The sequence below is a fragment of the Myodes glareolus genome, chromosome X (assembly GCF_982192425.1).
Source record: "Myodes glareolus chromosome X, mMyoGla1.1, whole genome shotgun sequence".
Classification (NCBI taxonomy): Eukaryota; Metazoa; Chordata; class Mammalia; order Rodentia; family Cricetidae; genus Myodes; species Myodes glareolus.
This window is the reverse complement of record NC_142053.1, coordinates 118199885-118225932: the sequence shown is the minus strand read 5'-3', so window position 1 is coordinate 118225932 and position 26048 is coordinate 118199885. Positions and strand designations below refer to the sequence as shown.

Here is a 26048-nt window from a genome sequence, read left to right as displayed (position 1 = left end):
CTGAAATCCAAGCAGAAGAAGATGTCACTTTTTTTAAAAGGCAATTTAAATTATATTTTAGATGAATTTTGAGAAATATGAATTTGTTTAGAAAATGAATTCAGTTTTGTGTGGGAGTGCTTTGGGGTAAAACTACAAAATAAAGTGATTTATGAAAATATTTTTTAAGAAAATTCAATAAAAGTGGAACACATCAAATGGGGGGAAACATGAATCAAATAATCCCACACTAGCTTTGAATAGGGTATACTAAAGTTTTTCTTTATTAATAGGAAAACTCATGGATCACAAGGAGGAAACAGAAACAGGGTCCAACATCCAGGTGTAGTGTGCTGGAAGAAGGGGTCGAGTGGGTACTCCTGCGGGCTTTTTGGTACCCAAAGGCCACACCCCACTTGATCTGCCCTCTCAAAGGCCGTTGGCTGAAGAAGGTTCCCCATCATCCTTCCCCCTTTTGTCTAAATAAGAGAGTTCCGAGCCCAATACAAAACTATACACAATAAGAACAGATATCAAGTATAAAAATTAGAATTACAACCAGTATAAACAAAATTAAGCAAGTAACATGCTAAATGTTTTAATAATTATTTTATCCTAAGGAGTCTAAGTCTTGTATTAGAAATGGCTTGAATAAATCATAAGAGGAGAGTAACTGAGTATTTAATCTTCAACCCCATTGAAGGCCTGAGAAGGGAGATAACATTACTTGAATAGGCAGGAAGTATAATCAAGCAGCTTCCAAAATATGCAGTAGATAATGGAGACAACTGGCTACTTGGGCAATCACCCAAAGTTTCATTTGCAATGTTGAAGTATCCAACTTTGGCTAAGGCCTAGAGACAGACCATTTTTAGAGGCAGGAAGATTTTCAAAACTGTCTTACCTTGTTTTGACAAGGTTTTGCAGTCTTTTTTTCTTGTATCCTGCTTGTCCAGTCTGGACGCCATGCATTTTGTCAGAGGTTCATGCTTGGGCAATTCCTTGCCCATAGGTCAGTTTTCTCAAGAAGAAAACAAGCTCCAAGTGGAGTGTCTTCAGTGCTCACCATTCTCTTGGGAATAGATCGGTGCTGCCAGGAGCAATCATGTCTCACATCAACAGAACCCTAAATTATTTAAATACCATATTCTACAGTTCTTTGAAGTGGTTGAAGATTGCCTATTTACGTAGAATACAACCTCTATGTATGTAAAGAACCTGAATAGTCTAACTATAAGTCTGACAAACATGGATGAAATTGATTTATAATACTTAATATCTATAACTTAAAGACTAAGACTTCATATTAGAATATTCAACAATCTTTAAACAACTTGCAGCAAATGAGGACAGTGACCTCAAAATATAAACAATGTATAAGTATCTTGATCAGAGGTAGAAATATATAATGCAAGATACTAAATATATCCTAAAATTGTATCAGTATACAAAATGTCTTAAACAAGTAGAAATGCATGCATACAATCTGACAAAATAACTTTGTGTAGGTATACAAATACTGTAAACAGTAATAGAAGCATATTCAGTATAACAAATATAATTTGAACTTGTATCAATGTACAAGAATCTATACCAATGTAAATTGTCTATAAATAATAGCACACAAGTATTCACTCTATTACTATTATTATTATTATTATTGTGAGTAAGCTCACACTAATCTACCTATTTTCCCATTCAATTTCCCTTTTGTTTTCAGAGATCTATGAGTCTACATAATTTCCACCCCAACCCCCAACCCTATACCAGTAATAATCAACCCATAAATGATGTTCCTAACCCTGAGGACAGACTTTGTTGGGAGAAGGGCCATCATCTTCTAAAATTATTTCTAGTGGTCATGGGGGCGATGTTTTTTTAATGGGATCCTGTAAAACTAAAATGATGGTTATGTTTCAAAATTACTGTCTGGTATAATTTCAAATAGTCTTCTGAGTACTTGATAGGGTTTTTCTGAAGTTCATATTTGGAGTTCTGGCCAGAACGTTTAATGATTGGTCATACAGTAAATGTGAAAATGAGGTCCAGGTTATTTTTCTTCTATAGTTACACCAAAATGAAAGCTTGGCCTCTGAAGCCAGCATGATGTTATTTCTCATCTGAGCCTCTGGAAACCAACTAAATCTGAATCAGTCAACTCAAACAATACATAGGTTATCTAATTTTAGATTTTTAGCTCTGAAAATAGGAGGGGATTCTTAGCACAGGGAATGCCTCTAAAGCTTCTCGTATGATATTTGCCCTAAAAGATGAACACAAGAAAAGAGAAGTTGAGATTTATCGAATATCTGGAACAGTTGAGCATACTGAACTTATCACAGCTTCTGGTGGATTGAATATCTGAGTCTGGACTGGAAAGTTGAGATAAATCACTTATCCAAAGACACCTGTAATAAAGGGCAAACCAGGTTTTGCGACTTGATAAGGGAGACATTACAGTTCATAGTCTATTTTACTACCCTGGTTCCCCAGAGTTGTGTAATCACAGGAGTCATTGAAGATGCCCCGTTTTAAAAAAAAATACTAAGCCAGCCAGGCCGTGGTGGGCACACGTCTTTAATCCCAGCACTCGGGAGGCAGGGGAGGCAGATCTTTGTGAGTTCGAGGCCAACCTGGTCTACAAGAACTAGTTCCAGAACAGGCTTCAAAGTTACAGAGAAACCCTGTCTCGAACTCCCCCCCCCCAATACTAAGCCATGGAGCTTCTGAAAATCTGATTTTGTTTCTGTGTAGAGGGAGTCCAGATTACTTTATTTTATTTTGTATTGTGTTTGTGATACTAGAAACTGGATGCAGGGTAAGCACTCTACCTACTTATTATATGTTAACAGAAAACTCAAGTAATTCTGGTCATTGTGCAGGGATTGGACACATACCATCTATTCAAAAGAAGTAGGGCTTAGAAGACAGGGGTAGAATTAGGAATCTACATAGGACTTATTTAAAAAGTTAGCACTACACCAATTTCTCTAATAATAAAATATTATAAGATTGGATTGTGGAAATTATAAGGTTGCATTAGAGTCCTTAATCTGTAAAGAAAACCCATATTTTATTTTTCTTTTAGATGACAACAGTTGTTGCATCCATTCTTTGGCATTATTTTTTTTTTTACACTAGGAAGCAATACACCACTGATATAGATAAAACTATTCTGGGTACAGATGAAAGTATTACACTTAGAAATGTTAAATTGGTAACTTCCTCAAGTGAGATACAAAAAAACCCAATATTCCACAATGGCAGACCCTCAAATCTAAAATGATCAAAGTTCCATATAATTCAGGATTATAGGTAAGTACTCCCTCAAGTGACTTTTCCAAGATCATACTGGATTTTAGAAATGGACAGCAAATCATGTTTTTGATTCCTTCCTTTATCTAGTTTAATATTATATACTATTTTGAGAATAGATTATAGAAACTTATGATTTGAAATATATTCAGCCTATGAAATGTTTTTAAAAAATTAACCATACCCTTATTAGAACAATGTGTTTACAAAGTGATTGTTTTCAAAACATGTTGTGTTAAAGAACTCTGTTTTTCCCACTGGTACTATAAAATTTTATATTAGGCAAAGAGATAAATAAGCATACCTGGATGTTAATTCTAACAGTGTTATAATAACAACAGTATTTCTAAGTGTACTTAGTGGATACTTTGCAATTTGACTTTGGTTCACTTTTCATTTGCAAAAAGTAGCTGTGATCTTAAACAAGTACTCTCAACCTCCCATTATCTCTACTATACACAATATCATACCTCATGGTTTATAAATAAATGGAAAAAATTATAGGATATGTAACGTAGATAGCACTATAATTTAAAAGATAGGCAGAGACAATGAATAAGTAATAGTTGCTACAATTTTTTTTTCTTAATGGTTATTTAAAAGAACTAATTTCTGGGTGGTTGCTATAGTTTATTTCCTTGTTTAATTTATCATAATCAGGGAAAATATGTGATCCCTGCTTTTGGTAGTTTTAGAGTTAGGGCCCTTGAGATGGCTCACTGGGTAAAAGCACTCATTGCCAAGCCCTAATAACCTAAGTCTGATCCCTGCGACCAACATGGTGGAAGGAGAACTTGAATTCCCACAGGTTGGTTGTCCTTTGACCTCCATCCATGTATTGTGGCATGCGCATGCACACACACATGCACACAGATACAAAATAAAAAGGAATTTTAGAGGTTAGATATAGCTCAGAGGACGCAAGTTCAGTTCTTGGCACCCATTTTTAGGGTGCTCACAATCTTCTGTAACTCTAGCTCTTATAAATGTAATGACAAAATAAATATTAAATCTTTTTAAATTTATGGTTTTGAACTCAGTTTTTAATGGCTACTTGAATCTTTAATCTTTTTATACTTTATTTTCTTCGGAAATGTAATATTTATAGGTCCTAGTATAAATTATAACAATTTGCCCTTATTGTATTTTTATGTTAGTTGATACTACTCCATCTTAAAGTTTTTCTATCTCCCTTGTTTCCATTTATTTCATGTTAGTCCTAATACATCTGCTTTTGTGTTGTGGTTTGTTTATATCTGTGACTAAATGTTCAGTACTTTTACACACTATTTGATTATTTTTGTGTCTAAAAAACAACACATGGTGATTAAGTAAAATCTGAAAAATAAACATACACAGAAGGAATTATCTGTACTCTTGCTTTAATGAAGCATTATTAAAATATTGTTTGTGATGAGTGGGGAGATGGCTCAGTGGTTAAGACCATTGGTTGCTCTTCCAGGGGACCCAAGTTCAATTCCCAGTACCCACATGGCAGCTCACAACTGTCTGCAACTCCAGCTCCAGAGGATCCAGCATCCTCACACAGACATACATGCAGGCAAACACCAATGCACACAATTAAAATAAAATTTAAAAAATAGTATTTGTGATTAAAGAACAAAGGGTTAAATTTGAGTCTAAATATGGGCCCTACTTTCATCCTTGAACAGGTTATTGGACTTTTTCATATGTTCACCAAGGATTTATTGAGCATGCACTATGTGCCAGGCATTTTGCTGAGACTACACGAAAAAATACTGATGAATTCATCTTGAATTGATGACAATGTCTCTTGAAGTTGTTAGAAGCATCAGAGATAATATTGCTTAGTATTTCCCTAGCAGTCAAGAGCTCAGTAATTGATAGCAACCATTATTATTATACACTCAGTATGGGTATCTTTAGTCCTTTGTGATTACCTTAAAGGTTGTCTTAGATTTTATGTTTAGCATTAATATTACAAACACTTGCTTCCATTTTTGTTAAAAATGTATATGTTAATTGTCCATAGAAGAGCTTAGAGATGCTATGGTTGTGTTAAAACACTTGCCTAGCATGAGTGAAGGCCTGGGTTGCATGCTTTCTCTTTCTGTATGGTTTTCTATACTTACCTTTTTCTTTGACAGTACATTATAGATTTTTTTTTCCTCCTTAAAAAAATGTGAACCTACTAAAGTTTGTAGTATGAAGCATTTTACACACAGGACACTGAAAGCATGAGCAAGCACCATTTTCTAAGAATAAAGCCTCAAAAGTTAACAACTCATGGCCCACTATTTTATTCTTACTGCTCCCCTCCCACACACTACCCTACACATACTTATTTGCTCCATCTCCGGTGAATTATTTTGAAGCTAATTCTAGATGAATCAACTCCAATGTAAATATTTGTATTGTATTTCTTAAAAAATAAAGACTTAAAACACTTAACTGCCATACTGTTAACACACATGAAAATAATTCTGGGGCTGATGGTTCAAACCTGTAAGCACAGCTACTTGGGAGGCTGAGGCAAGAGGAGGATTGCAAGTACAAAGCTTGTCCAAGCTGTAGAATGGGTTCAAGTCCAGGCCTGGAAACTTAGTGAGACTCTGTCTCCCAATAGAAGATGACTATAGATAACAGTCTGGTGGTAGAATATTTGTCTAGCTTGTGTGAGGTCCTAGATACTGCCTCTAGCAGTTGAAAAAGGCTCCAAGAGCATCAAAGACTAGTCACTTTGTTTTATTAGACACTTGACATTTCTTAAATCGCCTTCAAAACAGTTGCTGTCATTTTGTGTTATTTCCTTGAGATTTTATCTTCTTCCATATGGAATGTTTTTGAAACAATTGTGAAAGCTAGAAGAAGGACTTACTGAGCTAAAAATACCTGGATTTGGGTCTTGTTTCTGCCACTCACTAATTTATTTGCCAAGCTTTAGCTTCCTCGGCTGTGAAATACGGGTAATTAATACTTACCTTATATTCTTAGGATTAAATATGATGTCAGCATAAAGGACTATCAGGTGTATCAGCCTCATAGCACATTCTTTAGTGATTCAAACTGTAATATCTATTTTTATTATTGTGTGTTTTTTCAAAATATTCCAAAACTTTTTAGATACAAACTAAAAATAATGGTTGTTAAATATACTTTTAGGAAGGATGGAGAATTAATTTCTTCTTCTTCTGCTATCTCTTTTGAATTCATTAATTTAGTCCATTATAAATCTCAACTCTACAAAATTTCTTTTATATTGTTTATATACTTATAGCAGTACTTACTCATTTTTCCCATTATCCTTTAGCAGAATTAAATTAGTCAATTATTCCTGGATATTAACTTGGTGTCTACAGATGTTACTTCTTCTCATATTCTTGAGCTCTTTATTCTTTTGATGGTTTTCTAGAGTGTACCTTTGAACAGTTTATTTTTAAAAGATGCTACCAAGATGGTGACATTTTATCAGACTTTGCAGGTGTAAAAATAATTTTCTATGACCTTTGAACTTGAAAAACTAGGGTGAGGTATGAAATTCTTAGATCTTAACTGTTCCCTTTTAACTCTCTGTAGGTCATTACTTCATCGTCTTCTGGCATTTTGTTGTGAGGAAAAATCTGAGGTCAATTTGATTTAGTACCTTTGAAATAACCTATTTTTTCTGCTTGTATGCTTATAGGATTATATCTTTATCCTTGAAATTTAAAAACATTTGCCAGGACATGTCTTGGTGTTGATGATCTCTGTTGAACCTTCTCAGTCTGCAGTCTCAGGTATTTTTTTCAGAACTGGAAAGTTTTCTTATACTTTTGATTGATTAATCTGCTCTGTTTTTTTCTAAGAAACATTGTTATTCATAGATTATTTCTGTCTGTCTTCCATAGTTTTTAAATTCTTTCTTTTTTTTCATTTACTCAAGTTTGTCCTTTGTGGCATGGATTCTGTTTTCTGCAGTGTGTGTTCTGATACTTGCTATTCACAATACAGACTTAATTTTTGCTACTGTGTTTTCATTTCTTTATTCCCAACATAACTTGTTTCATAAACAGAATTTCCCTTAGGGGTATACTTGAAAAAAAATGAGGTGGATCTAGGCCTAAACCTAATTTTCTGAGGCCACAACTACAGAATCAAGAAAAAAAAAACAACTAAATAAAATCTTAAGAAAGGGCCCTCATAAACTTAATAGTGTAGATAACAAGCCAGAGGTCATACATACCTAGTCTAGAAAATAGAGCAGTCCTGGTTACCAGCAGGTTTTTGGTAGCAAGAGAAAGCTAATAAAGCAAACATAACAGCACTGTAACTAGAAAATAAACCAATATTTCTAATTACATTTATTGCCTTTTCTCTTTAAAAAATTAAAAATAAATGAATATAATTTTGAAAAGACAGTACCAAGAAGAAAATCCTATGGTCCAGGTAATCGCTGATAAGATTTTATGTTTTGCTAGTTACATGCTCCCATGCTGGGAGGGAGGGTACAGTATTGGGATCATACTTACAGCTCTATATCTTTTTAAATGTAATATATTACAGGCATATTTTGCATCTTTAATTTTTCATTAGGCCCTGATTTTAACCATTGCATAGTGTTCCTACATATGAATAGATGTATTGTGATTTATTTAACTAGTCCCCTGTTGGTCATTTAGATTGTTTTCTATTTTAAAGTATAATGAATATCACTGTACATAAGTCTTTATGCACATCTCTGATATTTCCTTAGGATAAATGAGGAGCTGATTCTTAATCCTGTCACATTGGTAAGGATTATATACATTCCTTATTAAGAATATAAAGTGCTTGTTTCTTATTGTTTCAATGTGATTGCATAAGAAGCTTCTTTGGATTCTGAACAGTACAATGGTATCTTGACCAAAGTTGGAAAGAGGTTCCTGCTGCCTCATGCACAGCACCTTTATGATGAAACTTCTGCTACATACACTTTCAACAGAAAAGCCACTGCTAGGATCAGGGAGTTTGGAAGGCAGATGTATTTGTGGAAATGTGAGGGTGTTTTGTTTGGGGGTTATTGTTTTCTTAAGTGTGGTCCTTGCTCCTTCCTGCAACTTGGGTCTCTGTATAATATACTATGGCTTCAGACCCCCTTTTTTTCTTCCTTTCCTATTACTTTAGACTGTTAATTCTCTATGGATAATCCTTTTCTCCCAGTGTTGTTATGTGCATTTCATTTTTGGTAAGAGAGTGAAAGTAGTTGGTATGTCCTACAAAGGTAAAAGTCAAATTTTGTCTATCACAGATCACTTCTCAGTCCTAATACACTTCTTCCAGATGATCTCCTGTTAGAAAGTCAAGAATTTTTTAAAAATTAACCTTAATTTTTTTTCCCAAAGAGACCAGGTTACACCCTGGGAATATATGGTGTAACAGGGATTGTACTAAAATAATTTCCATAATAGGGTTGCTGAAAGTGAAGCATTTTTAATTAAGAAAATAGTCTTATTTTTAATGTGTCAGCATTTCCCTTAAAATACTTGGGAATACTCTAGAGGTATTGAAACTTCAGTTTAGAATTACTGATTGAATTGTCGGCCCTCGCACCTTAAAAACAATCTTTAGTGATCCCTGTGTATAACATAGAAAGTTGTTTTGAAAACAACTCCTGCTGACACTGAAGCGAACAGTCTCCTTTATCTGCTTTATTCTGATCAGACCCATATTGTAGGTTAATCCAATTTGTGATTTTTTACACATTTCAAAGTAACAAAGTAAAGCATGATTAGCATTTCCTAACCTTTTCCAGTATTTCACATCGTATTTGCATATGTACAATCTGCCAAGCTCTACAGCTTTTTTGGCTGGCAGGCATTTTGGTAGGATGAGAGAGGATAAATACATTTGCCTCACTTTAAAACTATTTTTCATACTTACTCAGCCACATTGTACAGAAAAATAGCACACATATGAATGATTTCTTCTATCCTGCTTGGCAGGAAATTGACTGCACTGAGTGGAAAGAAAGACATCTCTCCTGTTCTTCACGGCATAACATCTTTAGAAGTTATCTGCAGAAATGGAAACATTTCCCCATCATTTGAGGCAAAAGAGAAAATGTGTAGCATTTATGGTCCTGTAATGGACCCTTCTAATTCAATATCCTTCAAGGTCAACATTATAATATACATATTATGTATATTATATTATATTATATTATATTATATTATATTATATTATATATCTACGAGCGGACAAACTACAACTTAAATTTTTAATTAACTTACCCAAAGTTCAGGTAGCTGTACCAGTATGGGACATAGCTAGGGTTTAAAAGTAATACTGACCAACCTCAGTGTACACTTTTCATATTTGTCTTAAAATTAGAGAAATCTGTTTTCTTGTTTAGTAGATCTTATCCCTCTAGCTTTAGAAACTAGAAGTGCAGCATTGAGTCAGATTGGTCATCTGTTAGTCTCTAGTGATAACCAAAGGTCAGTTTTCAAAGGGGAAATAAAGTTCTTAACTGCAAACATAACATTACATTCATTTCTAATCATACTTGAATCCTTATTTTGATGAATAATACCAAAGGTTCATTGAAACAAAGATTTTTTTAATAAAGAAAAAGGTTTGTAAAGTTGGTATGTAGGATAACATTGGCTTTTCTATTTTTCTATTTTAATAATGAAGTTCAAAGGTGAATCTTCCCTAAATTTAGCAAGAAGTGGATTACTTGCCTATACTACAGAATAGGATATCTTTGGGGTCATGTTTCATTTCAGTTGTTTCTTAAAATGTTTACTTAAAGTGTTAATTAGCTAAATATTTCAGAAAAGATAATGCATTGTCAACATTTGTGACTGACTTGAAGCTGAAAATAGTGAAGTGGTTTACAGATTTTCTATTCCAACAAATAGAAACTGTAGCAATAAGACCATAGGTGGGAAAAGAGGAATCAAGATTTTTTAAGTAAGACTTTTTCTGTGGGAATAAGTAACAACAGTTTCAAGATAAAAGATGTATTATCTTGGGTATGCCCCAACATATTACTGGCATATAATAAGTTGTACTGTATGTAAAAAAAAAAACAGTGGGAATAGGCTCTAGATAGTTTTTCACATAAAGGTAGCTTGGAAGCTTAATGACCTTAGTTCAGTCCCTGGGACCAACATAATAGGAGTGAATCCATTCCTTCAGGTTGCCTCTGACCTTCATACACACACTATGGTACACGTAACCCCCACCAAAAACAAACTAAATGAATGTTGAAACTAGAGAACTAGATCAGTAGTTAAGAGAATTGTTTCTTACAGAGGATCCAAATTCAGTTCCCAGCACCCATGTTAAGTGACTCACAACGGTCTGTAATTCAGGAGATACAACCCCTCTGGCCTCTATTGGTATCTGCATATACATGCACATACCCACATACAGTGATACAGATGCATATAACTAATAAAATAAGTACTTCCTTTAAAAAAATGAGGGCTGAACCAACAGAAAAAAATAGTGTGTGTCAACAGTATGTGGAGGCCTACCCAAAATTTTGCAAATGCAAACAACATCAATGAAAGTTTATTATCTAGGAAAGGGAGGTGATATGCCCACATTTCTGCATTTTAAAACCATAGTCGGAATGTTGATTGTGTGTGTTTTAATATACTACTACTCTTTAAGATGAATCAAGAATATATTCAGCAAGTAGGATCAGAAGCCTCAGCTGTCTTAAATATTTGTATAAACTTGAGTTATCTGTAAAAGATAAGACTTGGGCACATTATAAGCACGAGTGAAGATTTACTTCCTATGTCTTTGCAGGTAATATAAAGGCAACTTAGTCTTCATTTATTAAGTACCTTCTTAAAGTAGAATTTGTGAGTGAGAAAAATTGCTGTACAGTGAGGAATTATGTCTAGTAGGCAGTGTTTTATCAAAAGTAGTCTAGTAGTGGGCTACCTAATAGGACTATATTCCTGTCCTGATAGCATTTTAACATAGGTAAAAACAGAATACAAAGAATTTAAATAGATTATTGCAGTTGGAACAGAAGACTTTTGAGATACCTTTCTGATTATCAACAGGATTTTTTTGTTGTATCATTTTATCCTTATGAAGCTGTTTCATCTTAATAGTACTTTACTTTGATAGTTAACAAAGTGCTTTCTTATGAATCATCTCAATTTTGAGCTGAATAATAACCTCTTGAGTAGACAGGACAAATAATCCCTATTTGAACAGAGAAAATGATAGGTTCAAAGAAAGTCCAATTTCCCCAAATTATAAGGCCTTAGTGAGTGTCAGGTCTTTATGTCAGTACTGCTGGTCTACCAGTTCCAAGTTCAGTGCTGTTCATATTGTACCAGCGGACTTTTAAAGTAAAAATCTAATTGTGATGGTTGTTTTGCATGCATTGAAACTTATAAGAAGCTGATGGTTTTGAAATTCTATTTCCATGGGAAATATAAATGTACCTCCAGTTAGACGAAGAGTTCTAAAATCCAAATAATAGAGAAAGGTAAATACTATTATTAGATGGTGGCATTCACTAAGAGAGGAATTACAGGGAAAGATGGCAGGCTGGTCAGATCTGGACCTGATAAAAAAAAATAACTAATCTGATTGTTTACTAAATGCCAAATGCTCAGATTAGGTTTTCATGTATTTATCTTTCATCTTCACTATTCTCTGAATAGTACTCTTTTATTTGTTACTTTCTGTGTACGGAAACTAAATCTTATGTGGTTTGAATAACTTGCCCAAGGCTTCATCATTGCTATTATGAAAACAGGATTTCTAATCTACACACTTGACTCCAACTCAGTATTCTTAAGAACTAGATTAAGGTTTCCTTGGAGTTCCTGGATTGGATTAAAAACAATCAGATGTCAGTCAAATAAGAAGTTATATCTTGTAGAAAAAAGGCATGTCTTGAAGATAGTTTGGATGCCCTTGCCGCAGAAATGTGTCAGGATATTAAGATTTTATTTACATATGCTCCCCACCCCTACTTTCCTGCATTTTAGGCATCAGTTTTGTCCTTTGTGTTATTGTATAGACAACCTCTACACCTAGGAATGTAGGTGCCCCTTGGTTTAAGTCAGTAGACATTTTAGGATGAAAGACATGTTTACATTTATCTTCAGGTCAGCACCTAGAACATAGCAAGAGTAAATGAACAAATGAAGAATGGATGAATGAATGATAAATAGAGCTGGGGAGAGAAGAGAGACAGGGATTTAAATTCAAAGAATCTGCCTTATGTGATATTGTGGGCTGCCTTTTATAATTTCCCCACTTATAATGCTCTAAAAATGATTAACTTAGATCCTGGTACATTCGTTGAATCACAAGGAGTTAGAAAGCTTTTGTCCACTGAGAGAATAAAAGAAGACCCTTTATATTTCTAAGTTCCATTGTCTTAAGTTTTATTTTTGTTTCTTTGAGATATGAACTTGCTATATACCTCAGGCTGGTCTCAAACTTACAGACCTCCTGCCTCAAGATCCCAGGTTCTGGGACTATAAACATGGGTCAACACTCCCTACTGGTTTTTTTTTTCAGGTACACAAATAATACATATTTATTGTAGATACTATAGATATATTACAAAATTCAAATAAGCAAAATAAAAGTTTAAGTCATCTGAAATTCTGCCATTTGGGGATAGCCACTGTTAACATTTTGGTGTATATCCTTCCAGAGTGTTTTCCCATACAAATATATACATTAAGATATGTATATATTTGTTTAAAATGGGTTTGTTATAATTCATATTGTTTTGTAAACTGCTTTTTCACTTATTATATGTGACTGTCTTTCCATGTCAATAAATTTACATCTTTATCATCATTTTAATGACCACATAGTATTCCATTATATGAATGCATCATACTATATTTAACTAGTTTTCTATTGTTAGGAATTTAGGTTTCCAATTTGGAGTTCTTTTTGGAAAAAATAATTATGGTGAGCATTTTGTATATACATCTTTGTACACTTGTTTATTTTAAAAGAAGTAGAATGGATGGGATACTAAAATTTTATATGTGATAATTGTTTTCCTAAAAGAGTGCTGATTTACACTTTCTCCACCAGTAAACCCAGAATGCTTTTTCCCCATGCCCACTGAGTATTAGTTTCAGGTTCTTGTAAGCTGTTACTGATTTGGAAGGCAAAGGTATCTTTGGGTTAAATGCATTTCTATGACTGGCACTAAGGCTGAATTCTTTTTTCCCTTATTGCTCATTTCTGTTGAGGTTCATCGTTTTTTCTTACAGGTTTGTAAAAACAAAGATCTTTATGTATCAAGGATACCAACTATTTGTCATGTTGCTTTAGTTTTTTTTGTAATCAGTTTGTCTTTTGTAATCCTTTGTGTCTGGTATAATAACTTTTATGGATGCAAATGTCACTTATTTCTTTATGATTTCTATTATAACTTTTACTCACCCATATTCTAATACTTGCTTAGTTTTACTTTTGACATTTAAATATTTAGTCCATCTGGAACTTACTTTGATGTAGAGATTGAGCTTAGTTTTCTCTACAATAATTAATCAGTTTTTCGGATTAATTATTAATGGTATTGAGTTTAGAATGTGTTTTGTTGTACAAAGTATTATAAATGATGTTAGATGAGGCTTGACTAAGACCATTTGTAATGCATTAACCTATGAAGCATAAGAGCTCACCTGGAAAGGTAGTCAGTGTTTATTAGTTCCATGGAAAAATGCTCAGATAGTTTCAAATAATTAAATTACCTATGAACTTCTGAAACACAACTTGTTACAAAGTTGTCCCTGCATTCTTAGATGGTGGTTCTACTTCACTGAAGGTCTTTAGGAGTGGAGATATTCTAGATGATGGGTTGGTAGTTTTGTTGCTTTATTTTCTTTTTGTCTGTCTTCATATAATTTTGATGTGAAATCTATTTTGGTAACTTTCTACTTGCTGTGCTTTTCACAGAATGGACAGCAAATTATGGATGAACCTATGGGAGAGGAGGAGATTAATCCACAAACTGTAAGTAAAATATGTATCATGAAGGACAGAGACAAACCAGATGTAAAATTATTAATTTTAAATTAAGCAAAGCAATCATTTTATTATATAAGGCACTTGTTGATGTTTTAACATTAGTTTTACCAAAATATGATTATGTGTTCATCTAATTATTTTTGAGCAATAAAACTTTGGGAATCAGATGTCTCTGAATGATAAGAGAAAGGATGGAGAAGCGACCAGCGATAACCTATCTCTTTCATTCCTCCATCTAAAAGGGCCAAGACTCTCTCTCAGCCATGCCTTACTACTTTCTGTGTCTATCAGTCCTCAGGCCTCCATGGTTAATTTTGGTCAGCTAGTAGCTAGCTCCTCTACCTTCTGATCTAAAACAAACTTTGTCAGTCTCAGAAGTGTCGGAATGCAATCACAATATCACACAACAGTATGCCAGTGTCACCTTTCTAAATACTGTTTAAGATTTGTGTTAAAAGAATTACAAAGCTGACTCTGGTGGCACAGGCTTATAATAAGACTTCAGAAAATTGAGGCAATAGAATCACATGCCTGATACCAGCTAGATTAGTAATAAGTTTCAGGCCAGCATGAGCTACAGAGACTCTGTCTCAGAGAGAGAGGAAGAAAGAATTAATTCATTTATATGCGCACACATATTAAGGTCATACTTTCAAGAAACAGTTAACATAGAAAGTGGATTATTGACTTGACCATTCACTCCCTTTTTACTGTTGTTAAATATTGAATCCCCAGTACCTAGAATGTGTCACACATTAAGTACTCAATATTAAGTATGTATAAATGAATTAGTAAGTTCTTCCCGGTCTACCCAGGATAGCTGTCCATTGTCAGCAGCTCAGCTATAATTTTGTTATTCTATACATATGACAGTTATTTTGCAACTTGCTCTTTTCACTGACATGTCTTGAACATTTTTGTAGCATAAACAGATGTTACCCCTTTTTTAAATAGTTACATCTTTTTACAATGGTTACATGCTATTCTATTCTGTGTATATTTTATATTTAATAAATTTTGCACTATTTATTTTTATAAACTTGCATTTCAGTAGACTACAGAAAAGGTTACATTTGAACCAATAGGTATGAATATTTAAATTTCAGTAGACATTACTAAATAGTCTTCCAAAACTGTTGATAAAGTTTCAGCATATGAGAGTAACTGTTTGGTAATTTCCTGTCCCACATTGGAATGTTATCAGAAAACAGTCTTTATGAGCCACTTTAAATATTTAACACTTTCTCATTTTAGTTTGCATTTCATCTGATCATTAGATTAAGTAAATATTGCTGATCTTCATGTTTTATGTTTAGCATAAACTTCTTTTAGATAATTTATATCCTTTTTGATTTCTGTGTCTCTGAATATATTCTCAACATTAACCCCATCTCTGTTATTAATCTTCCAAACATTGTATACAGCTTTTTAAGACACTGATTTTATTCCTGCATTAAATATGCACATAAGTTTTATTTTTAAATTAGCACACCTGGCTTCTGGATTTCATGTCCTGGCTAGAATACCTATCCCTCTTATTAAAACCTTATTTTGACCTAGTGATTTTTTTTGATTTTTCTTGTGTTGGTAATTAGCTTTATATTTTTCTGTTTTTGCATTTAAATCTGTCATCCACTTGGTATTATAATTTGTGGTACGATGTTAGTATTTTACTTTACTTGGTAGCCTATTGTCCTAAACCCTATTTATTTAATTAATAAAATTCATTCTTTACCCATTCATTTAAAATACTTCTTTTATTATATTTAATTTGTCTTTTACATGCTATATAAGTTTTTGAGAGTTGGTATAGCAAATTAGCACAAACTACAATGCTTTAAAAAATAGAAATTGATTCTCTGAATTTGAGAAGTCAAAAGTTTGATGTCAAAGTTTCCACAATACTGCCTGTCCCTAGAAGCTCCAAGGTAGGATCCTTCCTTTCCTATTCTAGCTTCTGGTGTGCCACCAGTCCTATACATTGTCATGTAAACATATCATTCCAATATCATTCTCAGCCACTACATGGTGTAATTGCTGTCTTTGTCTCTGTCATTCCCTCCTCATAAGAATTCTGGTCATTGGATTAGGAACTGCCTTATAAAGTATAACCTAATTTATATGGCTTTTGCAAAGATCATAATTTAAAATATGGCTATATTCATAGATAACAAGACTTGAATGCAAACATATCTGTTTGAAGGATACAATTTAACTACAATCCTCCCTGAGTATTTTGGTCACATGCTTTTTCAACTATTGTGGTTTTTACCATATTTTTAGTATGTGTGAGGCAAGACCTCTTTTTAAAAAATTACAATATTATGCATTTAATTTTCCAATGATCTTATATTCAGTTTGTCAGTTACTCCTAAAAAATGTATTTGGACTTCTTAATTAGAATTGTGCCAAATCTATAGACTAACATGATAAAAATTATTTTTAAAAAATTTGTCTTCAGATCTCAGCATATTCACTTATTCCAATATTCTTGTGTATCTTTTCTCAAATTTTATGGCTTTTTTGGTTTTATTTTGTTTTTTGAGATAGGGTTTCTTTATGTAGCCTTAACTGTCCTGGAACTAATTCTGTCAACCATACTGGCCTCAAACTCACAGAGATGCACCTGCCTCTACCTACTGAGTGCTGAAATTAAAGGCATGCACCACCATCACCTGGCAATTTATGAGTATTCTACAATTCTTTTCATTGTTTTTAATTTTCCTTCTGAAGCTAGTCTGTAACTTACTATGTATCCTAATGGTCTCAAACTGGTAATTCTCTTGCCTCAGCTTCAAATGCTAAGATTAGAAGGCTACAACACCTCGTTTCAATTTTTGTTACTGTAAATGGGATATTTTTTTGCCATGTCTTCCATAAAGTTACTGCTAATATGTGTGGATGTGTTTCTCTTCTTTGATAGAGGAGTGGTTTTGAGACAGGGTTAAATGTAGCCCAGGTTGTGGCTTCAATCTCTCTGGATAGCTAAAAATATCCTTGAATTCTTTATCCTCTTGCCTTTACCTCCCAAGCGATGGAATTACAGGCATGTACCATCATGCCTGCCTAGTTACATATTTCTATTGGCTTTTTTAAAAAAACATGTTGCAAAGGTTAATTTTTCAGAAATAAAATAGTTATGAATACTATATGAGTTATATATGAATGAGTTTATTTTATTCTTCTGCTTAAATTCCTTCAATAGTTTTGTGCTTCCTTTAAATAAGGGCTAAACTCTGCAATATGACCTGTAGTGTCCTGTATAATAATAAATAAGGCCTTTCCCCACTTGTCTTCACAACCTCTCTGGCCACACTACTCTGTCCTCTACTCAGAGTCCACTCATTTAAATATGTCAGCTTCTCTTTTGCTTCTGCACTTTCACAGATATTTCTTCTCCTGTGGTTCTTAACTACCCATCCCCTTCTCTTTAACCTAATCATCTCCAAGGTTCAGGTTTAGAGATCATTTTAGCTGAGACATCTTCCTGACACAACTAGCATTTTGAGTTAAGCATTTTGCTTTGTCCAGCCATAGTAGTCTACATATCTTAATGCAAATACCACACCAGATCCTTTATTTATTTACTTGTCTGTATTCCCTGTTAAAGTGTAAACTTCATGAAATAGTGGCCAAATATGGCTTATTCATTGTTCTTTAGTATCCAGTTGATTTCTAGTAAGTATTTCTTAATTCCCTGTATGCATAAACCACACATAAAGCCTAGTGCTGGGACTATCTTCAGATTTTGTCTAGATTCCCACTCCTCTCAAACCATTCAAGGTGTTTTATATTATGGTCTATAGTGTATATTTTGACATGTAAACAGATAGAAAACTGATCAGTATTAACATTTAACTTATTAGAAGGAAAACCTCCACATTTTGTAGTTTCTGTAGTCTAAAATGAAAGCATATGATGTCATATGAATTGTACTTTTGCTTATGGCACTCCTTATACTTCATCTAGGAGCTGCATTGTAAAGACAGTTTGGAAAAGTGTAGAAGTATGATATTACCAGCAGCGTGGATAATCAGTCTAGTGAATATGGAATTAGGTTTAGTTGTCAGGTACAAACAGTATTTCTCTGATATAATTAAATCCAAAAGACTATCCAGCTGATGAGGTGGCTCAATGGGTAAAATGTTTGCTGTGCTAGCATGAAGGCCTGAGTTTGGATCCCTGAAATGCAGATAAAGTTCAGATACATGGTGACACAAGCCAGTAACTCCAGCCCTGGGGGATGCAGAGACAGGTGAATTCTTGGTTAGGAGCTTGCTGGCCCAGAAGTCTAGCTGAAATAGTGAGCTTCTGATTCAGTGAGAGACACTGTCTCAAAGACAAAGGTGGAATGCAATAAAGGAAGACATGCACTGTCAATCATTGACACACATCCCTGCACATACACACTTATTTACATGTATGTACTCACATGCATACACCTCACACAAACACACAATAAATATAAAAAGATTATTGAAATTTATATTAGCTTTATACTTGAAATTGTACTCACCTTTAAAATACGATTAAAAGGTTGCTTTTTGTCAGCTACTAATAATTTACATGATGAAGGTTAAAATGCTGTATTAATCAGTTACAGTTTATGTAGGCCAACAGTCTGGACACAGCTTAGCCTAATGTTTGTGTTTAAGAAACTCTCATAGACTGCTCTCAGGATGCTGGCCCCAGATAAGAGTCTCATCTGAAATTTGACTAGGCAAGGATCTGCTTATAAGCTCACATGGCAGCTGGCTAAGATTCCTAGCCCACAGGAACTGTGAGATAATTTATGTATGAAGATTGTTAACTGGTAGGCATTTTCTAGGTTGATTAACCTGTTTCCCATGGTCTGGAATATTGAGTTATGATAAGCCAGTTTTCACCAGAACAATATAAAGGATGAATAAATATAAGAAAGAAGAAACCTGGGTCTCTTAATGATGCAGTGTTCTAATGCCCTATTGCTAAGAATTTTCAAAAGAAATCTTAAAAGATCATATACAGGATTGGATAGAACAATCCTATGACCTGATAGAAGAGAAAGAACAATGTCTTTAAAATGCATAGTGAAAATGCCAATATATTTCTAGACATTACCTATTGGAGGAAGTTTCTAGAGAGTTGTTAGCATATAAAAAGAGACATGGCATTCAGGACACAAAGTATCCAGTACTACAATTCTGCTGAAGAAAGGACCTTCCCATCATAACGAATAAATGAATCTTCAGAAAACTAGTTTATTCAGTAGGCTTAAAGAATACTGAATCCAGACTGAGACACATAGTTCCAGGAATGCTGCCCGCAGAGAGGATAGGGAAACCGCCAACGGTATAAAACTGATGAATTCTCCAATAGGTCTGAATGCTGAAAATTCACTTAAGCTGTTGCAGAGCAGAAAGAATTTTAAATAGATACAAGGAAGGCAAGTTTTAAAACAAAGCTGCCATAATAATAAGCTTAAGAAAAAAAGAAATACAGCTAGAGTACTAGGAAATTAACAGTTTCTACATAGTCAAAATAGTTATAAAGAGTATATAATATTTACAGAAATTAATGTTATGATTGCTAAGTTATAAAATAGGATGTCTAATAATGTCAGAAATTGATAGCATTAGATGACATATCAGGGAAGCCAAACACAGCTCATACCCTTAATGTCAACAATGAAGCAGGAAGGTTGCCACAAGGTCAAAGTAAGCATGGGCTACATATGAAGTACGAGGCCAACCTGAACTAGAGTTAAGACTATGGAAAAAGAATCAGAGGAAATGATAAAAAAAAAAAGCTGAAAGAGGAGAGATGGCTCAGCAGTTAAGAGCATTGCCTGCTCTTCCAAAGGTCCTGAGTTCAATTCCCAGCAACCACATGGCTCACAACCATCTATAATGACGTCTGGTGCCCTCTTCTGGCCTGCAGGCATACACACAGACAGAACATTATATACACAATAAATAAATAAATAAATAAATAAATAAGCTGAAAGAGTACCAAGAACTGCTGCATTTTTATTATAATCCTGGCAGCAATTTTTGACCCTTTCACCTTTAATTTAAAAAATTAGCAAGCTTTAAGTAGCTGTGTCGTGTAATTAGGTTTTAAAAATGTAAATTGTACAATATATAAAATGAGTGTTTAAGAGTAGGTGTAGGATTTTTGTAAAGTAAATGTCAATTTTGGTATGAATTTTTTTCATGGGAAAATGGTGTAAACAAAAGACAAGGGAGAGAAGGTGAGATGTAGATGGTTAAATCCATTTACCTAAGATGATTCCTGTAAAGAAGAGCCTCAGTTCTCCTGAATATGAAACATCTCCATTCAGAACTTAATGCACAGAGTTAGTTTCAGTATGTATATCTTAAGTGTATCTTAAGCATACCATTCTATTTGTGATAAACCATTTCCTTTTGGCTGCATTTTTCTTTTCTTCACTGCTCATTAATTCCTCTCTTCTGTTTGGTGTTTTTTCTGTAGTCTACCTCCCAGTCATGTCTTAGATTCACTTCTCCTCTATGTTCTCTAAGTTTTAATTCCCTTATTCTTCCTAAAGAGTCAATCCTTACCTATCTTTACTCACCTAACATTCTTTATTTCCTTTGTTCATCTCATAACATTAAGAAAATTTGCCCAATTTAAAATAAATTGTCCAGCACCAGATCAAATGATAGCATCTCCCTCCCCAGATATGTTGGTTTGTCAAGTTCATACTTATGCATACTTAATTTATCTCACAACTTGCTCTAGACAGTATCCTTTGTCTTCTCTGGTGATAAGAGTGGGTTACTTTTATCTTTCACTTCTGTGGGACTTGAAAGAGAAACTATCTTTATAACAGAAGATAGAACATCCCCAAAATAAGATAAGTTTCTAGACTTCAGACTTTCTGTCATTTCTCAGCTGACCAAAGAACTCCATGGTCTTCATGATCCATGTTGAAGAATTGGAAAATCTTGACTGTCAAGATGGTCATTAAAGAATAATGTAAAGCAGTTTTCTGTTTAGTAGGAAATTGATTCTCTTAATAGTTATTATAATACTATGCAAAGGTCCTTCTGAGGATTGAGAATTGAAGAAAAAAAGTAATGCCTAGCCCTAAGAAAGAACCTAGTAAATATTAATTTTCCCGTCTTACTCCTTCTAGAGGCTACTCCTGTTTTCTCATATTGTTTTCCAGAGATGAAATGTGTTCCTAAGAAATAGTGTGGTAGCCAGTATTTGTTTGTTTGTTTGTTATTTTGCTGAAAGTAGACCTGGCTTCAGGCAAAATTATGAAATGAGTTTACTTTCCCTTAATTTAGTCCTTTGACCATTCCGTTCCATCTGCCATCCATTTGTTCATTTATAAATAAGAAATTAAGACAGAATTGTACTCTCTGCCAACCAGCTTCAAACTCCTGGGCTTGAGCTTTTCTCCTGATTCAGCCTGAGTAACTAGGACCAAAGTGTGCACCACTGCACCAACCTCCCTTCTGTCATGTATTTTCAATTATCATACCTATATGAATTGCTTATAACATCACCTTTACAAATTATATATTGCTACAAAACAAAACGTTTATTAACCCAGTCTCCATAGCTTTTATATTATAGCTATGCATATAATTATTGAGTGAAGAAATCTAGTTAAAAATATTACATCCAAAGTACTCCAAAATCCAGAACTTTTTAAAGCATGGACATGATGGCACAAGTCAAAAGTTCCATACCTATACTGATAGCAGATTATAGTAACAATGCAGACTCATGAAAAAGACTGGATAAAATTAGCTTCTGGCTGTGTACGTGAATACACAACATACATGAACTCTATTTTTAGGCTTGGGTCCCATCTCCCAAACATCCCATTTATTAAGCATTTGAAAATACTCTGAAACTTTTTTTTTTGCAATGGCTAGGATTGAACCCTGAACCTTGTACATTTCAGGTACAAAGGCAGTAAATAACCTGTTCTTTTTAGATTTCCAGATGCCACTGGGCCATTAGCAGTTAGCAGTAGTTCCTGTCTTCCACTTTCACCATTATTTTAGCTACGGCTCATTCTGTAACTATGAGACTGCAATGGTGTATATAATCCCCTTCAAGGAATTTCACTTGCTTATTTAGGCTCCCTCAATCTGCCTTAAAACTTGAATTTGAGCATCCCAGATAATACTCAAACTATGAATTCAGCACATCATTTAGCAGTCATGGTTAAAGCACAAAACAAGCTACAGAAAGAATCTTGAACAAAGTAGATAATAGGCAATGAGCTACTCAGAATAGGAAAGTACAGTTGAGTGCTCATTGGCAGGAAAATGCATGGTGTGGTACAATAACACTTATTGACTAATTTTGTCAATTATTGTGTGTCATTCTAACTCATTGACTAAGAAGTGTAGTTCAGCACTCAGAGCTTGGGATAAAAATACTCTAGTCAATCTAAATAAATTCCATTTAGGGAAAATACTTCTGAGATAAATAGGATTTTAATTAGCACGTCATGGTAACATTAAATAGGATACGTGTACACTAGGCAAACTTTCCAAGCTTATAAGGCTTCCCTTTACTGATTTTTGGCATTCTTTCAGAGAATTTTTTGGTTTTGTTTTGTTTTTATTTTCTAGAGATCCCTTTTTCTATTCCTTAAAACACCAGAACTTAAAACTACTTTTCCTTTTATCACAGCTTGCCACTGGTATGACTTGGTTATGATACAGTGTTCTTCTGATTTAAAGTTAGTTCTATGCTCTAGTGTGTTCATCACAAAATGGTATCCATTCTTTCAGGTTGAGTGATACTGTCCATATTTGGAAGAAAAACAAGTGACTTAACTGAGCGATATTCAAGTATGAATAGTTGACTGAGTCAGACTGAAATACTGATATATGAAAAACTATGGCCCCTTTATCTAAATGGATATTTTAAGCTAACTATTTTATACAAGCATTATTAAGACCCAGAAAAGGCTATATAGACAAAAAGAGGAGTGATAGATTCCTACCTGGGACATGGATGCTGCTTCCCCTCTCTATTTTCTGTCCCATATGACAAGTAGAACATATCATGCTTGCTTTTCATCTAGACAATGCCTTAGAAGGAAGTCCCTACAGCACACCAGTAATCCACTACCATTTAGTTCAAGTCAATCATCTTTGTAAAACTTGTATCATGTCTCTGATATCAAAGCCTTGGACCTTTAGTATCTTATAGTCACAGTTATGGCTGAATGTACACTGAAACTCTTGTGCTTTACAGAAAATCCTTAGATGCCAAACCCTTAAATAGCTGAAAAACTTAATATTACTATACAAAAATATATTCTAGAGAATTCAATTAAGAACATGATGGTTTTACAAATTCAATTGGGTTTTTGTTTGTTTGTTTGGGGTGTGTTTTAAGACAGAGGTGGCATATATTTCAGACTAGCCTCCAATTTCCTATATTGTGGAAGATAACCTGGAACATCTTACTTTCCTGCTTCCACCTCCAGAAGTACTGTGATTACAGGTGTGTGCTACAATACCTGGTTTATGCTTGGCTGATGATCAGCCCCAAGGCTTCATGCATGCTAAGCAAACACTCCACCAACTGCTACATCCCCAGTTACAAAAATTGTTTTGTTTGGTTTTCCAAAAGGATTCATCTGTTATAGAATCATGAAGATGGCTGATAATCAGGTTCAACTGTGTTTATAGTTCTGCCTTGGGCCATCTACTGAGCAGTCTTCCTTCAGAGTCTTAATTATCAGAAAGTTTAGCAACTTCACGGTTTTGTTTGTCTGTTTTTTACCTAAGTCAACTACTAGTTCAGTGATTCTCAACCTGTGGGTCTCGACACCTCTGGGGGGATTGAACAACTCTTTCACAGGGGTCACATATCAGATATCTTATATAGCATATATTTACATTATGGCTAATAATGGTATAAAAATTACAGTTATAAAGTAACAGTGAAGCAATTTTATGGTTGGGGTCACCACAACATGAGGAACTGTATTAAAGGGTTTCAGCATTAGGAAGGTTGAGAACCGCTGCACTTGTTAGTTCACATATATTCTCCATTGAATTGCTTTATTATGCTGCCACCAATATCCCATCATTTCCATATTCAAACTATGTAGACTTGAGCAGCAGATTATTTAATGTTCCCTCTAAGCCTCAGCCCCTTTATTTGTAGTTTAGATAATCTTACCTAAAAATGAGTTAAGTGGTTTGAATTATCTGAGATAATTCATGTAAACATTGGTGACTAAGTTATAGTACTGTCTTAAATATTGTTACAGTTATACCTGCAAAACTTCATCAACAAATGGTAGAATTGAAATAAAAGCAACTCTATATTCACTTAACAAAGAAAAAAAGTAAACCAATAAAAAGCAAGAGAGGGGACTTCAGTATAATTCAAAATCAGTGAAATAGAAAGGGGGTACAAATGTACAACACTAGGAAAGGAAAATAGGGAAGGAAGAAGATTTGGGGTTATTTAAAAATAATTACATGAGAAAGGGTAAATAAATATATGAAACAAGGTCATGAGTTAAAAATTATTAAAGCTGGCCTGAGATGTAGAATGTAGATGTAGTTCAGTTGATAGAACACTTGCCTAGCATACAGAAACCCTAGATTATATCACATCACATAAACAGGTGTGGTGGTATAGCACTCTGCAAGTGAAGGAAAGAGAATTAAAAGTTCAGGGTCATCCTCAACTGCATCCTAAGCTTAAAGGCTAGTCTGGCTACATGAAACCCCCTGTTGTTTTGTTTTGTTTTAAAAAGAGAGGAGTTGGAAAAATGGCTTAGTGGTTAAGAACACTGGGAGGCCCTGAGTTCAATTCCTAGCCACATGGAGGCTCACAACCATTTGTAATGAAATCTGATGCCCTCTTCTGACATGCAGGTATACATGCAGATAGAGTACTCTTGTACATAAATAAATCTTTAAAAAGAAAAAAAAGGGAAATTGTTAAAGCTTAGTGATGGACAGGATTTATTACTATAATAGTATTTATTTGCATTTCTGGGTATGCTCAAAAGAATACCAAATATAACTCTATATTAATTTGTTCTGAAATATAGTTTTAAAGAAAAATTTAAAGTATATTATTTGTAAATGAATAGAAAAAAAGCATTTAAATCATTAGTAAATGAGCATGTAGCATGTGTACAACACTACAGACATGCGTGCACACACATTCACAATCACAATTCAGACCACAAAGGTTTCTTATTAACATCTAATTTGTTTTATAAAATTAATGCCATGAAAATGAAAATTGGTACAGAAAGTAGCATGATAATTTAACATATGAACACAAGTTTAAATATCCTAATAAAACATCTATACATTAAGTTCAGAATTACATTAAGACAATTAATTTCCCCCAAAATACAAGTATAGATCAGTATTAAGAAACCTATTTATAACTGGGCATGGTGGTGCACACCTTTAATCCCAGCACTTAGAAGGCAGAGGCAGGGAGATCTCTGTGAGTTCAAGGCCAACCTGGTCTACAGAGTGAGTTCCAGGACAGACAAAAATACACAGAGAAACCTTGTTTTGAAAAAAAAGTAAAAAAAGAAACCTATTTATAAGTTATCAAATTATCAAATCAAAGGAAGAAACACTGAGTTTATTATAGAAATAGAAAATCAACACTTCTTATAACATTGAAGATTTAAAGAAAAAATGTATCATGGGTTTAAAACTAAATGTTTATGTCTAAGTACTTTAGTGGTATATTCACAAAGTCAAGATCAAAATACCATTTGGTATAACTTTAAACTCTGTTGA

General features: G+C 33.9%; 1 protein-coding gene across 6 annotated transcripts in view; it reads left to right on the top strand.

Moving 5' to 3' along the window:
- The window catches only part of Rps6ka3 (ribosomal protein S6 kinase A3), a 107949-nt gene that overhangs the window by 16196 nt on the left and 65705 nt on the right, over nt 1-26048 (top strand). For 2 of the 6 annotated variants that reach the window (XM_085684408.2, XM_087903159.1), the window contains exon 2: nt 14206-14262. In XM_085684408.2, coding sequence (XP_085540534.1) covers nt 14221-14262 — 42 coding nt within the window. In that variant the 5' untranslated portion in view covers nt 14206-14220. Of the gene's footprint in view, nt 1-6958; nt 7053-8008; nt 8046-13181; nt 13207-14205; nt 14263-26048 lie in introns of those variants that run through there. The other 4 variants (XM_087903157.1, XM_087903158.1, XM_087903160.1 and 1 more) reach the window with 4 other exon arrangements.